The sequence below is a fragment of the Bombus impatiens genome, unplaced genomic scaffold (assembly GCF_000188095.3).
Source record: "Bombus impatiens unplaced genomic scaffold, BIMP_2.2 scf_1060, whole genome shotgun sequence".
NCBI lineage: Eukaryota > Metazoa > Arthropoda > Insecta > Hymenoptera > Apidae > Bombus > Bombus impatiens.
In genome coordinates, this window is record NT_177479.1 from 449,675 (window position 1) to 468,207 (window position 18,533).

Below are 18,533 nucleotides of genomic sequence, written 5' to 3' on the forward strand. Positions count from 1 at the left end.
TATCCAAGTTATTTCGCTTGAAAAGAAAATCTAAACGTGGAATTTGCACCCTGCAAATTGGCTCCGGCTACGCTACAATTGCAAAGCAATCGAAATCGATCGGTGATGGGATTAAAGAACGATGGAAGCATTGCCTGTTTTCATTCCGAAAACTATGCGTGTTATATATATATATATGTATGAAATACGAAATGCGTGCTCGTCGACGTAGAAATAGAATGTACAAATGCAAAGAGAGTAACGATGATTAATATCCGCAAAGAGTAAGGTCAAAGGTGTAATATACACGAATCACCAACATACAGCTCGTTCAGGTTTTTATTAGAAATATAAACAAATAGTATTTTACACTGATTGATTGGAATCGTTTGATAGAACCTCACACGTTATCCCAGACGTTCGTATCTTCGTGTTCTCTCCGAATACACCTCTTTTATACACGTACGATCAATCATCGGTTTATATTTAGAAATCTCTTGCTCTCTTTCTCACTCTCAAAATTCCGCACCCGTACGCACAGATGATTTATCGAAGACGCTCTGCGTGATAATCTGGGTATTAGCAGATTCGGGGTTCGTGTAAATTGGTCGCGAGAACACCGCCACAGTCTTCGTTTAAGTTAATCGAAAACACCAGTGGTTGCAACGATCTTCGAAACATTTAAGGGGGTATTCCGGTCTAAACATTTTTTTTTCATACTTCCAAAGTTTAGACATTCAAGAATATGCCTTTAAAAGGATTTTTCAAAATTTCAATTATTTTATGTGTTACAGCCATTTTTGTGACGCGGCATCTGCTCCGGTCTGACCGAAACAAACGAATAGTAGACGGTAGACGTTGTCCGAGTGAACTTGTCTCAAAACTTTAAACGCGTTTTTCTCGAAACTACCTTTTTCGAGTTGGCGTGCACGATATCTCAAGTTCTAACGAACCGATTTATTTTAAATTTGATCTGGATATTCCTTATATACTCCTCTATCGTCCGGATCACGCTCAGCTCAAAATGTTTAGTATTAATATTTTTTAAACGTTCGGAATTGTCAAAAAAACGTGCGAAATAAGAAACTTTTTTCAAACGGCCGTCATTTTGTGAAAAAATATTGTATTGACTTTTCCAAGGTTTAGACGATAGCCGCATCCATACTAATTAAGAATCCGTTCGCATTTTTTGTTTCGGATGACCAGAAGGGTTGATATCATGCACGCCACGACACCCCATTTTTTTGGCAGCACCCACTTTGCCAGCTCATAACTTTTTAAATATTGAGTTTTTTTCGGTGAATTTTTTACGTAATCTCGAAATATCAATAAACAAATGCTAAAAAGAAGAATAGCAAAAATATCTTTTGTTTCGCTTGTACAGAGCTTGAAAAATCGCCCGAAATTCATGTCTCTAGATCAGAATACCCCCTTAAAGATCCTCGCAAATACAAATTCACAATTTCAAATTCATCTATAGATACTTCAATATTTACAACGTGTCATTTAAAATCGCGTTATTATCGTAACAAAAATCTTTCCAGATCCAAGGATCCAATATGACGTCCAGCCGAAATTTATTCGACGTACCGTTGATTCTCTGGTTTCTGGAAATTTGTTCGGCAGGCAACGGACTGTAACGTTATCGATAGTCGACGGGTTCGAAACTTCGCTCGATTTCTCAATCCGACGCCGGTTCGTCGTTCTCCAACTTTTCCATTTGCTGACTTGGCACCGTGCAGAACTTTGTAAGTTTTACCAAGTCTTCGGACCGTGCCGGCGAAAAATATGTAATTGATAGCGGAGAATCGAACGCGGACGTCGGAATAGAAGCGGAATCCGCTCAACGCAACGATAAGATTATTGTTTCGAAACGATATCGAAGGAAGAGAACAAGGCCGATGTGTATCGTGCATTATATTTTCCCGTTCGAATGAGATGTAACGACTCGATTATTACACGGAACATCGATAGAAGAAGAAAAGGAAGATGCACGTGTACACGAATGCACGCGCGTTCAGACCGGGATGCAGCTAGTATCGAGAAAAGAACGTGTGTTTGCGTGTGCAAAAGTAAGCGCACTGCGAATCACGAAAGGTTTCAACGAATATCTCGAGTATTCTACTCTCGTTTGGCACAAGATCGCCTTCGTTTCAGAGACTACATGGAGGATTTGTCGATACCATCAAACGAGTAAGGAGGTTTAATGTACGCTCGGATACACCCTTTTCCCTTTGATGTGTTTTTTTTTTTTTTTCATCTCGTTTTCCACATCTATGCAGAACGTCCATACCGAGCCGTTTTCTTTCTCTCGACTCGCACAAAATCTACTTGAACCGCGAGTCCATCTAAAGGCCGCGTTTCTGTCGTGTTTCTCGTTACGGAACGGAAACTTAAAGCAAACGACAAAGATCAACGAATAAACATAAAGTCGTAGAGTGTTTTAGAGACGAGGTTTAGTCGCTCTCGTTCAAAAATACTTTTTTCTTTCGGAGAAAGAAACGCCAAAGGCATTTCACGATTCAGAAATTCCTTCGTGTTTCGTTCGTTTCAAGGAAATCATACCGGTCGTATAAATAATTACATACATCGTCAATGTATAAACTGGCAACTCTCGTTTTAACGAAACTACCACGTTTAGGAACTTTATCCATTTCCATGTCGAGTCTCTCGATGAGAATCTCTTCAACGAATGTTGAAATCCACCTGATCCTCTTCGTCTTCCATCTATCAGCGATTCCAACAGACCTTTCGTAGTCAATGACCTACGCGTCAAGCAATTGTTCCATCATCTTTGAGGAATCCTCGGACGACTTCCGTTGCCAGAGGTTATACGATCGCCCAACACCCCCCCCCCTCTAAATCGTCAGTTCGTAGAGGCGTGTTTAACCACCGATTAAGAGCCACGGTAGAATCACGGTCACGCAAAGAGCCGCCAAGCAACTGGCACACATTGCCAGCGGACTGGCAGCTGCCTCCGGTTCCGCCTCGATCGTGTAATCCTCGTCACGCTCGAATTCATGGACTTCGACGTCGCACCGGAAACAGACTCGACCGCTCTTCAGATGCGAGCTGTCCCTTCGAAGCAACAACGCTGAACCTTTGCGCTCGATCTTCCATCCAGGTTCTTGCAGCAGCATACGAGTCATCATGTTTGATCCTTCGTTCTTCACCGTATGCTTTGACAGAATTCTTTGTTTCTACTCGTTCGCTGTCGTTTCGACGTTTTCCAGGCGAACTGGAGCATCCGGTTTCTTTCGAAAAAGTCGCTGCTTGTTCACCGGTGTCTTATTCGTAGAGTCAGGTTGCGTGTTTGGACGTTCTCAAGGCTGAGACCACCGGTATTCCGCTACCTGCAAGACAATACAAAGTTAATCAAGAGGACACTGGTGTAGATTGTTTGGACGTCAATTACGCGGACAATAGTCGAGTTGATAGATGAGACGTTGCTTAATCTTATCTTCCACCGTTCTAATTTTTATAGAAGATACAAATAATCTAATCTGACTGACTCGAGGCAGTGATTCACCGCAAAACATGCGACACTTATCAGCTTATCGACGACGATACAATATCTTTTTAAATGCTTTTTAAACATTATATCTATTCACTGAATAAGAATATGTTGATCGACGCTAATTGCTTCCGAACGGAATGAAAATACGAGAAAAAGAAGTATAGAAGGTACACCGTATAGAAACCGAGTTCCGGTTATTTTTATTCGCGTGCTAGTGAACTGCAAACTTGATCAGCAGACGATGGTCCATGAAAACGGACCTAGGATTGGTAAACAAAAATACGATTCTCGAAGAATTATGTACTAAATTCTATTATCTCTTCGTTCCTGACAATATGTAACGAAATATTGTAGAATCTTACTACAATTAGTTTATTTAATTTAGATTAAACGGGTGTTGGTTAGACAGGAAACGATGGTTGTTTAACGTGAACTAAATACAACAACGTACTATAATTAAGACAACTAAATAGTTAATTTGCAATTCTCGTCACCTCGGTTCCAACGCTCTCGCACACGCGGACCGCGCTCTCTCGACAACGCAATTCGTACTCTCTGACTTCTCAACTAGCACTGCTTGTTAACTCGTCCTTGTCCCTTAGCATCCCTTTGTCTTTTGTCTTAGTCCCACCACGCACGTGTTTCGCAACCGCTCGTGGCCAAGGTCAGACAGGCCTTTTCCGTGTAACTATTCGATCGAAGGATCGACGATACATCGTTGAGCCTGTCGACGCTTAAGCTTTCTCGCGACATTGTTTATGGTTCGTCCGATATCTCTTCGTCCGCGATACTACAATATTAATTACAACGAGAATTTAAAACTTATTCGGTAGAAATTCATTGAAAATGTTAAGCTCTCGTTACACGTGGAAAATAGGAAAACACAATACGCCAGCTTTCGCCAGGCTTAATGCGGCCATTAAGCGGGAAACGAAGCTACGAAATTCAACTCGCGACTGGAGATTTAGCTAGCAGGTGCTTCGGATTTATGAGCATTTAATACGCAGACACTGATGCCGTGGGCGCTCCATCAACTTCCCGCGCGGCCAGAAACGAGAATTAATCGAAGCAACTTCAGCTATTCCACCATAGCTTCAGCGAACACCGAGCCAAGTTGACTGCTAAACCAAGCGAAACTCGCGGGCTTGGTCCACGAAACTTTAGCCGCGATTCACTGCAGGTGATACCATACGATTACAACGCAAACAACGTTCGGTTCGAAGATATCGTTAACCTGTTAATAAGAAATTCGGTAGGTTAGCGTCGACGACGTTCATGTGGTAACGACCATACCCAAATCCACGCCATTCCATACTACCTGACAGCGAATCGTTAGGTTTTCACCTGACCTTTGCACATGGCTCAATATTACATTTTCCCTATTACGTAGGACAATCAGGATCTTCCCCTTGCCCCTCAACACCTAAAAACGCGACATATAAAAACCGCTAGTATTCGACCACGAGACTAGTCTCGTGTACAATTTGGTCGCGATTTGGACAACTATTTTAACTTCGCTACTTCATTGTAACATTACACTTAATCATTTTCGTGAATAAAAGCCTACGAAAAGCTATAAAAGCACAGTCAAGTTAAGTTATTGCTCAGCTACTCCTTTCTTATCCTTAATTTTACGTGACATTCGCAAACGTTTTCAATCGTCGTTTTATCTTACGTAGCCTCTTACCGTCTGAATTGGGAAAATAAAATTTTACGATACAGTCCTCAGTAAACGCGATACAACAAACGTTTGCGTGATAAGGAGTATTCGATTCGCGTTAGGGCATACAGTTCCCTATGTGAAAACATCACGAGAGAAAAACAGTCAGATTTGCGTTTTATCGAGGTTTTATAATCTTCGTATAAATCCAATTATGAAATTTCGTTCCATCGTAAATAAGTTAACCGCGAGCAAATCGTTACAATATTTTTACAATGTAAGCAATTGTGTAATACGACGAACACTTTGTGGAGAGATATTGAAATCTAGTAACGCGAAGATTAAAGATGCTAAATTGCTTTTTCCTCTCGCGGAGAACGGCACAAAGTGACAAGATTCGTAGCATTTAAATAACATTTTAATTACTCCAACTTATAATGCTGTATTACACCTAATTACGATGTGTACGTATACTATGAGTAGAGTAAATAACTAATCAGAATTACAAATCTCTCGAGGAAACAAGTATTTAGTACGTAACACGTTAAGAAGCTAATCGAACGACAGATAGCACGCAATTGAGAAATTCCTACATGAAGATGAATAAGACGGTCGAAAGGAAGAATTTTAAGAGTCTGACAGATTCGAGCAAGTAATAAATCTTTCAGCGAAAAAATAAGACCGTTCAGAGTACGTGATCGAGCGAGTCGGCCGTTTCTCAGGAGAAACGAATCATCAATAATAAGCTGTGAAAACTGGTCAAGAGGCATTAAGTTCGGAAACGGAGAACTTTCATCGGTACGGCCTTTCTGCCACGTTCTGCATCGAGCTTTGCCCTAGTTTCGCTTCTTCGACGACTATTAGTACCGATTAGACGAAGTTTAAGGCATTATCAAGTAGAAAACTAGGCAAGAGGAAAGTGTTTCTGTCTTCTTTTTGCTTTTCTTGCCGATAAATTAAACGAATGTAGCCACTTAATTAAATCTAGTGCGATACCTAATCAACGTCGCTCGTAATAAATCTCTGTCGAGAACGCTACGCAACGTTCACATGCCACAAAACACAATGGGCTACTGACTTAACTACGACGGCGATTCAGATTCCGGTCGACTTTAATAATAGACGTAGCAGTGAACTTTGCTCGGTAAATCGGTCGGCTCATATCGTTATAAATCGTTGCCCTATCTTGAACAAATACGGGTCGATAATTCTTTGCAAAATTTGCAAAATTTTTGGCCGAATCGAAAATTGTCTTATTTAGTAATACGAGAACGATCGACAACGTACAAAATTGTAAAAATGCTTCCTTGTAAAAATTGGGGATTGTGACTTGTCATGTTACTCTGTAATCTTCGTTTCTAACGATGCGACGAAAATATAAAGCTGCATCGCGGAAGCCCATGAGGTTTGGCAAAAAGCAACGCAACGTTATCGTATCGGTGGAAAAATCGAAAAACGGACAAGCATAGTGGAAAGATATAAAAAATTCCATTACACGCGACTATCACCAGACCGAGCTAGAGCAAATGCTCGGAGGGATGCAGTTCGCGGTGCTTTATCTCAGCCTGCTTTTGTTCATTGCTCGCTGAAGGATGTAATGAGATTCAGGAACAACAACACGCTTGACCGTACCCAAGTGGGCATACGCGGCCAGTTACATCACCTTGCCAGCTCTCGATGCGCAGCTCCATGGAGGAAAGAAAGAAAGGAGAAAAAGGAGAGTACACGCGGGCTGATTACAAACGTGAGCGGTAATTATTCGAAAACACAATACAGGAACGCCTCTCTGCCGGTGCACGCGTGCATTTCAAGCTTTAATCCGATCAGATTATCGAATATCGGTTTTAAAATCGAGCCACCGCGATACGAGAGTTATTAACAGCTACGCAAAATTCATAATTCGATGCATCGTTGCGAGTTCATATAACGCGAAAATTGCTGAATCATAAAGGTACTTTGTAGCATCGATACATCTTTTCGGAAGCTGCGTTTCAACCTCTTAACGCGGAAAGTTATATATATATTAACATATTTGAATAGAGAATAATTAATGACGAAAATGGATGCACATTTTTCATAAGTAGCGTGCGGATATTTATGAATTTTATTTAAGGAATTTAAAGATGCAAGAATATAGAGAATGCACGAAGCATTCAAAATTATATGAAATATTCAACGTAGATATTGTAATATTTAATAAGCGAAAGAAATTTCTAGTTAGGTTCCATTTCTCGCGTTATATTCATAAAAATATAAATTTCCATAAATACCTGTAATTAGTTTATCAAATGGTAGATATTTTAGTATGAAAGCTGTCGTAGCTTGAATCCACGAAGATCAATGGACAAAATAATCGACTAAACTAAAACAATCTATACTCTGTGTACGTATATGCGTGTCAAGTGGTTCGTCTTATCTCGGCAAATGTTTGATAAAACTCAGATAACGAAAACGAGGGACGCGAATCGAGAATCAGTACAGCGAAATTAAGCAGAAGCGGGCGTTCGGTGGTCAGACACTTTTCAGCCGACTGTCCCTTTTAGAGTATTTTAATCCGTCGGAGAATAAATGGAACAACGGGTTCTTCTCATTTATACAGCAAACTAAGGCAACGAACGAGTCGTGCCAACTTGCATAGTACTACGACACTAGTCCAAACTCTAAGACTCTAGGAACGCCGCTTACAATATGCGGTGGAAACTTGGAAATGTCATAATTACATTACGGATCTTTGTGCGACTTCTATTTTTATGAGCATACGCTAATTGAAATAACAATTGAAAAATCATTTACTTCGCCTCGTAAATATTCCAACGAATGTTTTACAACTTTGAATATGTTGCACAGTTTTTCATATTTAAATTTCCTAGAACTGCACAAACGTCTGTAATTCAATCACGAAGTTTCAATGATGTAATCAGAGTTTTTTCAGTGGTAGACTCTGACGTTAAATCCTACAGCCATATACATAACGTTTGAACCACTTAAATATACGAGACTTACTTTTCCTTCAAAGAGCGACTCGAGAAATGTGTCGTTCCATTAATTGTGGTAATTTCGGATTAAACACTTTGCAAACGGTTCCACCGCTCTCTCGTTAGAGAATATCGCGATAAAAATGTGTTGCGCGAAAGAGAACATTCTAGAAAGTATAAGCGAGAGTCGTGCGTTCTTTTTTTCTAGGTCGTAGTTTTCTTTTTCATCGCTAAAATGGATGCCTTATTTTTGTTTGGAGCACGCAACGATTTCCTAAAAATTTATACCTACTTTCAATTTGCTCGAGAAATCGTCGTAAAAATATAAAATCGGTAAAGTGTCTTCCAAATTGAGCTAATACCCGGAGCTTCCAACGATTTCACCACGATGATCGTTGAACTAGTTCACGGCTAAAACAGGAAACCGAGTTCCGAACTAAATTGTCTACAAATACCCAAATGAATCTCATGCCTTGCATTTCGAACACAAAAATCATAATACCAACGAAACGGAAAAAAAAGAATTTAATTTTCAAACGAAAGAAACATAAGCAAGAGAATGAAAAGTTTGGAAAGTCCACTGTAAGAACTCGGCCACTATATTCGACACGTCTTAATTCCCCGAGTCTTTAATGGCAATTCTCTGTCAAGTTAACCCAAATTGGCGGTTCAGTGACAGTAGTTTCGCAAGCTTTTATCCAGTCAACTAATGGTTTCCTGGTTAAAAGAAACAAGATTCTTGAAACGAGTTTCTATCACCGTATCACTCGATGCAACCAAAAGAAGAAGAAGAAAAAAAAAAAAGAAAATAGACCGAGAAAGCACACGATTATAAGAAAAACGTGCGTTTTCACGATCAACAACTTATAACTACATTGTTCGGCTTTTCGAGCGTCGAATGAATGCACGACAGGTGCAAGAAATTGCTTTCCGCTGTGTTTAAATATACAATCAGCACATTATTAGATCGGAGAAACGGAATGGCAATCGTTACCGGCTGCATCGAGTTAATTTCATTGGAGATTCGTAGCAGTGAGATGCAACGAAGCTGACTCGGCTTTAAAGACGGCCTAATAAGAAGGCAACGATATTCAGTCGTGTCCGAGTCACGGCAAACATTTCCACTTGAATATTCGCGCGAAAACATTCAGGTAAAACGTTGCAGTTTAGCGAATTACGAAAGAGATGACACCGTTTGCTTATGTTAGTTCCACGTCGTAACCTTCCTAACTCGTCGTATCCGTCGAATCTTCCGAGTCAGTTATTCCATTTCAGTTATACGCTCGAGTTCTTCGAGAATACGTCGAATCGAGATACACGAAAGATGAGACCGGAAGATGGATGCTAATTAATTGGATTGTTCCGATGGCGAAATCGGCGAAGATTTCATTTTAAAATCGTCTCGACGAGCCTGGGAAGACGGTATTATTTAAGTTGTGAAGAGCGACGTGAGCAAATTGCTCGGGTGCGATGGGACTTTTTAGCATGTTTTAGAACGAGGAAATTTGCACATCATTTGCATATCAGTGCGCGCGTCGTAAAAGAAACGTGAAACCGCCAGACCCGTATGCACCTAAAGTTTCCTTTCTGCAAGCTGCTCGAGAGGTTTTTAAGCTTGACATTATTTTAAAATGTCATTTAAGGACGACCTGAGAATGACCATTTACGGCTATAAAAAAAAAGACTGGAAGAATAGAGAAAGAAACTGAATTTACATCGGCGTATCACGCGAACATTTCATAAAAGTATACAATACAGCTTTGCCGTGGTAGCGGGCTTTCAGATTACGCGCTTTAGTACGAACTTTGGCTTTTCCTTTTTATCGCTGACGAATATTCGTCGAATGGGTACGTATGGAATTCGAATCTAGCGGGCTTTCCGAGGACGCGCGCGGATTGTGTACCGCTCTCGCAAAAGCTTTGAAACGAACGCCCCGAGGTCTTTTGTTCGTTCCGCCAGCGAACGTCTACACCGGACGTTTCAGCGATGGCGACACAATTTTCCTAGTAAACGAGTGCATAAAACGTATTTACGCGCATTTAAATGCACACGGCTCGAGTCTGACAGGGCCAACAATGCGAAACTTCGCATTCGAGAATTTCGCCAAGATGCAGAGAGAAAAGGAGAGAGAAAGGCGAGAAAAATTGACGCGTCGAATTGACGAGATCGAAAGAAATCATCGCGACCCTTTTCTTTGCACAATAAACGCACGATTACGTTGTCAGAAAAAACGAGCAAACGTTGAGCGGAATTGCATTACGAGACGATAACGAATGAAATATTATAGAAATAAATGTCTCAAAATGAAGTACTGTCTCGCGATAAATAATATCGATATCGTTGAAGTACGCGCTGATAGAGTAACTTTGAACGAAACCGAGCAACTCTCAATTCATACGCGAAATTCGAATTGAGGAGAAATATTTCAGCTTCGTGTCATAATTCGCATACATAAGATATTTTACGTTGGCTCGTCACTTTGACGGGATAAATCTGAAAGCCTTGAACCACAACAGCAAATAATCCTATTACAGGTATCATGGCAGTGGCATTAGTAATTTGGCACGAATCACCTTGCTTACGCTCGCTGGTAAATTCGTCACGTGTTATCAATTCACGTTCATCCTCGCCACTGTTTTCGTCCACCATTGCTAACGTGACACACGAAACTGCCTTTACGAATAATTTACGACCGCGTAAAACGAATGTAAAAATTGACAACGCTGAAGCAACGTTTTCCTCTACGCTTCGATAATTCCATGCTCAGAAACTAACCAATTTTATTATTGACAAATTCTTGAGAATTCGAAATGTTCCTGTATAATGCAAACGAAACGTTGGTCATATCTGAACGATAGCTTTTTTTCGTCGAATCTTCATGGCGATATGACGCATGCTAACGATAATTCACAGGAATACGAACAGAGAGAGGACTGAATATACGATCGACCAAACTCGTAATGAGTTCTACGTCTTACCCCGAATGGTTCACAGTCAGATACGCTTGCACGCTTTGTAATACCGCGCGAGCAGAACGTTTTTCTCATTCAGGCGGTCCCATTATCGGAAAATTTGCAGCAGACATTTTGCGTGGAATCGTGGAATTCGCTCGATTGTCCGGATGGTGTGTTCGCAGCCGAGGGATCAGATCCTAGTGTAAATTCGCCAGAACTTGGGGCATAAAGACCGGATACGCTTCCGTGGGAAAACATTGTCGCAACGAGATTCACGCTTGCGTGCGACTTATACAATACACTCTTAGTATACGATATTAGCATCGCAAATTTATGGAACGACTACCCAGACGACTTTTACGGTATGCGCGACGCGATATCGTCGCCAAGAGGAAGTAAACAACTAGAGCCATTCTCAACGTCGAACGAAAAGGTAAAAGTCCAACTGGACGTTACTCGAAGCGATTATTCGAGTAGCGAACATCTAACGAACAGAGAAAGAATTAATAATAACGATCGAATAATAACGATGAAGAATATGTCACACGATTAACCCGATCATTGCCGCGATGACAAATAGCGACTGTCATGCTATGGCACACGCGTACACATCGTTTCGAATTTACGACATTGCGGAAGTCACGCCGACTCGTGGCTGGTGGCACGCGCGAATCTACAAGGTCTCACGTTTGACCCGTAAAAACAATGCGCCATTGCGTACTATTCAAACCTACGCATTCCAAGCTAAATGTGGTATCACGAAAGAACAGAGCATACAAATTTCCCAACTGTGACGCAAACGTCACACGAATATCGATCACGGCAACAAAACTATACAAAACATTGTCTGTTTGATTAACCTCTTCAAGAACGAAACAGATAATTATATTTCAGTGATCTCGAACAAATGTACGACGATCATTGAGCTTTTAAGGTTCGTCGAAGGTATTTTGCATATTTATTAAATCTTTCGTTACCGAAGAATTTAAACAGTAAACGATATGAGTGGTGAATAATTTCGTGTCGAATATACCGTTAAATGCTGGAAATGTAAATGTAAAAAGCAATTATCGAAGGAAAACCGTAAGCGTCAACTTCGTGCCAACGTCCCTCTGTTTACCTAAACATCTCTACTTGTCACTTACATCATTCCCACTTCAACTATCCTCGCGGACCGAAGAGAAACAAATCCTGCGAACGTAAACGAATCCCTGAAGAGGTTAAAAAAAAGCACGTATGTTTCATACACGTTCCTGTTGACACGTACCTGTGATGCAAGGCAGCAAAATGAACGAGATAGACGCGATCGTCACACGTGAGTCTTCGCTAATGCGGAAACGGGCTGAAGAAGCGAAGGCGCGTCGTGTCGATGCGTCGCGCACGTGGAACAGACACGTTGGCCTTCTTCAACCTCGACAGAGAGGGAAAGAGAGAGAAGATCGCACGAGGTGGAACGTAGAGACGCGCGTCCTACCTCAAGCACGTCTGACACGCGAATGAACACCCGCGAAGAGCGATGTCGCGACGGGAGCCAGCAAGGGGAGGAAGCTAGTGAACGCGCAACAGACGCGAGAACCGGGGACCCTACAACGTTTGCTATCCCCGCCGCCTATACGACCCTCGTGATTCGTCGTTTCTCCTCGAGGCGAAGCTCGATTGGTCCACGAGTACGGCGACGTGTACGAAACGGGTGGCCGGTTTTGCCTCTACGGCCTCTCGCTAATCGAACCATCGGCGAATTTCACGACAGCTGACGGTGTTTCTCGATGGGACGCAGGCTACGATAACGGTATCGAAGAAAGCTAGTTTCCAACAGTAGACCAGGTTAACGTAGGCATGATCGATGCCTTGGTCCAGGCAATCGCGATTTTGTATTGCGTAAATCGAAGGTCACTTGCGGCAGGTGTGTTGACAATTTAATACGATGGCTACGTTTTGTAGTATTGGGGCAAAGTACTAAGTTGCGCGATAAATTTGTTTTACGATGTGGTTATATTCTTCCCGATGTGTTTCATGGACACGAATTGACCATCGAAATGACTAATCTTATCTTATCTAGTTTTATATAAAAAAAATGTACATAACATAAGGCAGATCTGAGAATAGTACGTGTTTAAATTTCTACGTTGAGGAATATCGAGGAATCGTAAGCAACACGAAGCCTTGTGTCGTATGAGTTTCACAAAAGAAACACGACGACAATTATAAAGGTGTTTTATCGTTCTATATTTGAATGAAATGGTTTCTGTCTCTTTCAAAAAGATACTTCAAATTTGAAAGTCAACCATATCGTTTTACATCCATCGTATCGTTAGATAAACAATTAACCATATTCGTGATCTACTGAATGAAACAAGGTGTCTGACGTATTATGGTCATATTATCGATTTCGAGTTTTCTGAATGGAGCAAATATCACACTTCCTAGTTATCTCTCTTTCTTCTATTTCTCTTGTTTGAAGATAAGCTGCCTTCTGCAAACAACCAACACACATTCGGGGAGTCTTAAGCGTAGACCAGATGAACGATACAGCGGGAAGTTTCTTCATACTGTAAGCCGTGGATTTGCGAACTCGAGAAACCACTCGCGTGCCGCGCAGAACCTTAGCAATCGTGTGAACCTGATTTCCGGTAACCTAAATTCTCGTGTTTTCACGACAATCAGAGAAACCACGACGTATCATTCTATATCCATCATAATCTCTATCGATTGTTTAAGAACGGATAGAGAAGCGTTCAGAGTATAAAATATTTAAACTACACATACGCAGATTATTTTATTCGATGGAAAAATAAAACTTGGCCGGATATAATCGATAAAACTTTCTTTCGCGTTTAACTCATTGAACAGTGGTTCGTCATATATCACAAATGATAATTCGTTGGTAGGTAAAGACCTACGAAGGTGCAGTCTAAGCTGAGGTGGAAATAGCCCTTACCGTGACCGCAGATCGTAATTAGCTGCGAGTATGTCAAGCTGATACCCAGTAAGACCAACCTAGGCATCTTGTTATAGATTAGGAGGAACTAATGCGTGTGCAGTGGAAGGCGTGTCAGCCATAACGACCAATGGCTATGAAACGCAAGCTACCGAGAAGCTCTGCGACGATAATGTCAAAGAAAATCGAAGATACAATCCTCGTGGAATTAGCTCACGCTGCGCACGAAACTGGTAACAGCGAGAGACCGAGTACGATAAAAGCAGCGAATAGAAAATGATGGAAGAAATGAAAAAACTAATTCGTCAGAAATAATTAACATAAATCTAAGTTCACTGAGGATATCGAATGACCTAAGCAAAAATATGGATTTTATTTATGACAACTTGTCGAGGAAGCATACGTAGATAAAACGATTCGTTGCGACCACTGATTACCAGTTTTTCCTCGACCCTTCCCAAGGATAAGAGATCTTCCAATTTCTCTCCCTGACCCTTCCACCTATTTTCACCTCGCCTCTATCCCCTTTTTCTTATTTAAGCTACCGCATTCGTTCATTTAATCCACCTATGTCTTAATCTAATTCTTACACAGTGTACGTATGTTTATGCCGCGTGTTTATAGATTGGACAACTTCCTAGTGTAATATCTTTATGCTCGTTACGCGGTATTATGTAATAAGTCGTGAAGATAACCTAACTCGAGGTTATATCGATATCCAGAGTGGAACGTGTGGTAACTAAATGAAAAATTCCTTATCACGGAACAACGTCGATATCGCGGTCGTTTGTTGCCACTGGCGATATCGACTCTAGTATCGAATTATCGGCGTAACAATTATAGTACAATGAGCAATATTTGGGAAAATTTGTATCCACGTCGACGAAAAATATAAACAGAGGAAAAGGGGAAATATAACGAATGTTTTATCTGGCGAGAATACGTTCGATAAATAACTTGATACTGTTGAACAAAACGAAGTGACATGGAGTACACCATAAAATACGTGAAAATTGGTGGCACGTTTATTATGTCAGAATTTATATGCGAGTTTGACACGAGCCCAACGACAGCGAACAATAAACATTAAGCGCGCAAGCAGTTACAAACTGGAAATCGAACAAAATTCGGAACGTTCTGTCGAAAAGACAGATTGGATCAAATATCGCACCCATTTTCAATTCGTCTCTGAAAATATTTCTGGAATAATATTCCCATAGGTATTTCAGAGGCAGCAGCTGGTTATTTACGCGAAGGCTTACAAACCGAGCGTGGACTACGTGGGTGGCAGAGGATTTACATGAGAAATTTCGCTATTTCTATCCCTATCCACCGTTTTATGGCTTTCTCTCGCGTCGGATCTATATTTTACGATCGTCCGCCCGTTCGCTTCACAATTGAACTTTCACAATGGCCTTTTTCTTAATGATCTACATCATACGCACTATCGCACTCATGTTGCAGCTCAACGATGCGATTATAAAGTCATCGAGTCATTTAAGAATAGCGTAGTATCGTGCGAGTATTATTTAGAAAAGTCCCGATGAACTACAGTGCGGGGGAAAGTGGAAATGCTGACGGGTCGGGAAAGATGAGAAATCCTAATGGGCCATATGGTCAAGCAATATGCTCGTGGCCCTTTAAGACAATAGATAATTGAAAAAGGTGCACGTGATCATCTTGGCTCATCAACAGCTGTGAAACACATGTGCGTAGTAGAAGTATTAAAATTGGTATAAAAGGACATTTTGATGAAGAAAGTCAGTTAGTCGTTAGTCATAAGTTGAAGTTAGTTGGAGTAGACCATGAGTTGTGAGTTGTGAGTTGTCATTCAAAAGTTGACTAATTGTACCAATTTAGTTGTTTCAGTTGTATTACATTAATACGTTAAGAAATAGTTCTATTATATCATTATAAATAAATTTATCAAATAAATAAATCACTATAATAGTTTAAGGAAATAACTATTCTCTGTAACCAAGAACAACCCAACGACGTGGAATGTTTTCCAATTAGCGTACTTCTATTCCTTTCTTTAAACTCAGCGCAATAGTTAGTCGGACACTAACGTTGCGCGTGGTCATCTTAGAGCCTGTTGCTACTTGATGTGAAACTCTTTGAAACACGCACTCATCAATTACTTCTTTCCCAAATCAAGAAATTTCTGTGCCCACCCCCCAGCAAGTTGCCTAACATTAAACATCGTTTCTATCGTTCTATACATTTTTTTTTTTTTTTTAATACATGTGCATTTCCTCTACAAATCTACGCGCTTATGCTGAGTCTCTCCGAACTATCCGTACGCTTTAAGGAGACTCGATCGCATTAAGTTGCAATTCGAAGCAATCGAGTAGCAGTTCGCCTGAACGATCTCTCGCACTACAGTAACTCGAGTGACGTAAGAATGCATCTTTAATTATTGAAGTTCGTTTTTAATAAAGCTAAGAGGATAAATGGCCAACGCGTCGGCGTGGCAATGTGTAAAAATGTAAAAAGGAGGAAGGAAAATTCCGAGTAATCAGAGTAAATCAACTAAATATCACAATCTCCACCGTTTCTTTGAAACGTATAAATGAATATGTAAGCGAAGTACTTTGCAAATGCTTAGATCAACTAAACATGCTTTTAGGACATACTTCCCTTATAGTATTGCTTATTTATGGTTTCTCTTGGCTCATAAATTTTTGAAGATACTGCAATAAATAGAGCTCTGATTTAATAATAAATGTTGTAGAATATGTATAAGGTTATATGGAGAAACGGAGACGAGAAACGGGAATCAGTTTTGCGAAATGAATAAAGAATAGCGCCAAATGTACGAACAGGATATATCAAACAATTTTCGCTAACATATCCAAATATACTATTGCTACTCGACTAGTAACTTAAAATATCTCTCTAAATATCAATTATTTGTAATCACGCGACACTGATTCAAGCAATCAAATTTTCATTTAATAGAGTTATAAGTTCTAAGATTTTTGCACAGCGGTGTATACGTAACATATCATAGCTGCAACACGCATCATTTACAATAGACATACATCAGATCGTCAACGATGAATAGTGGTCAGACAATTGAAAGACGTATACGAAGAAGTCAGTGACCCCGATCGTTTATACGCGACCCCAGATGTCGAGTAAAAAAGCGGTGTTAATGCAATTACACAAATTCGAAGATTTTAGTTTCGCTTGATCGTAATACGATTTCCGGTACAGAAAAGAGGGTGGACGGGAGCGCAAACATCGGTTTTCAATAGGAATACCGTTCAGAATGGTGAATTCCAGCGAGCAGATAGCAGAATGAGCGGAGAGAAGGCCGAAAAATAAAACGGCAAGAAAGGGATTCAATTAGATCCTTAATGGAGCTTGTATACGAGACACTTGCAGCCACTTGCGGTTGCTGGACCGAGTTACGACTTGCAACGACCTGACCAGGATTCCTCTGAGCCCTCATCGCTCCTTTCCTCTCTATCCTACCTTCCGACACCCGTCCGTTGCCTCTTTCTCTTACCAAACTTTGGGCATCTCTCCAAGATACCGCAGAAATCGCATACCATGTTAGAAATTCAGGGCGGTTTGAACTTGGCTCGATGCACCACTAGCTGAATTCCGCTGCACAAGCACGTGAGATTGGCTAACTCCGAGGGAGCGATCAGGAATTCGTGTGCACGCTTTTCCTCCAGAATTTTTCGATCCGAGGAACTCGATCGCTGAACGAAGCTGTGGAGTCGTGCGAGCCGGAAGGCGCGTTATCGATTACCACGCGAGAAGAAACGTGTAAAACCGCGTGTCACACCTTTTACCGCTTATCGTACGATATCGAATCAACCAGGTGACAAAGTGTAGAAGATCCGGTACGAACGAGGACCATATTCGAGTTGAATATTGCGATTAATTTCAAATTATGTACGATATTGGTGTGAATGAATCTTATACGGTATGTAATCAAAATGTTTGAAGAGCGACTGTTATGTTTGATGAATGTAGCCATAAAAGAAATCATAAAGTAAGGATTAACGTTTTATGGCTGTAATTGCAGTAAGTGCGAATATAGCGATGAAAAGCAAAGCAAATGGAAAGAAACGTCTGACTTTTCGATTTGAGCCAATGTCTGCAGGATACGGCTTATATATTCGTTTCAACGCGCTGAATAATGAGAGCTGCGTTACCACGCGAGTATCGGAAGAGGTTTGTACACGTAACCTAGGGGCAGATTTACGTAAAACATTAATGATTTCAAAGTTGCAAATATCATGCCTATACATATGCATAATACAGTATGTAAAAACGTAGTGATGCATTTGTATATTAGCATATTTGAAAACGATAAAAAAAAAACAGAGAACTTTGTAATGCCGGAAATTTACATTTTCGAATATCGAAAGATAAAAAAGATGGAAAATAACATTAACATTAAGTTGGAACTTATGGTATTCGTAAAGATTGTAAGATACTTTATTTTACACTTACCTGCTTTATATCTTTTATTTCTCTTCGGTGACAAACG

The 18,533-nt window shown here is 40.6% G+C and overlaps 2 protein-coding genes across 5 annotated transcripts in view; both read right to left on the reverse strand.

Annotated features, from left to right (window-relative positions):
- Nucleotides 1-18,533, reverse strand: part of LOC100748348 (sestrin-1) — a 153,869-nt gene that overhangs the window by 108,402 nt on the left and 26,934 nt on the right. The window lies entirely within an intron of this gene.
- LOC100748588 lies at nucleotides 2,181-12,604 on the reverse strand. Of its 3 annotated transcripts, none has more exons than XM_012391311.3 (2): nucleotides 12,353-12,604; nucleotides 2,181-3,332 (listed from the first exon to the last, which is right to left on the reverse strand). In XM_012391311.3, the coding sequence occupies exon 2, from the start codon at nucleotides 3,129-3,131 to the stop codon at nucleotides 2,865-2,867; it is 267 nt and encodes an 88-aa protein (XP_012246734.1). In that variant the 5' UTR covers nucleotides 3,132-3,332; nucleotides 12,353-12,604; the 3' UTR covers nucleotides 2,181-2,864. The 3 variants fall into 3 exon arrangements, with proteins under 3 accessions (XP_012246734.1, XP_033179411.1, XP_012246735.1); XM_033323520.1 differs by lacking the exon at nucleotides 12,353-12,604 and adding an exon at nucleotides 12,231-12,252; XM_012391312.3 differs by lacking the exon at nucleotides 12,353-12,604 and adding an exon at nucleotides 7,427-7,849.

What these genes read in the sequence shown, in the direction of transcription:
- LOC100748588 (XM_012391311.3), bottom strand. Translation starts at nt 3,131, where the DNA reads ATGATGACTCGTATGCTGCTGCAAGAACCTGGATGGAAGATCGAGCGC.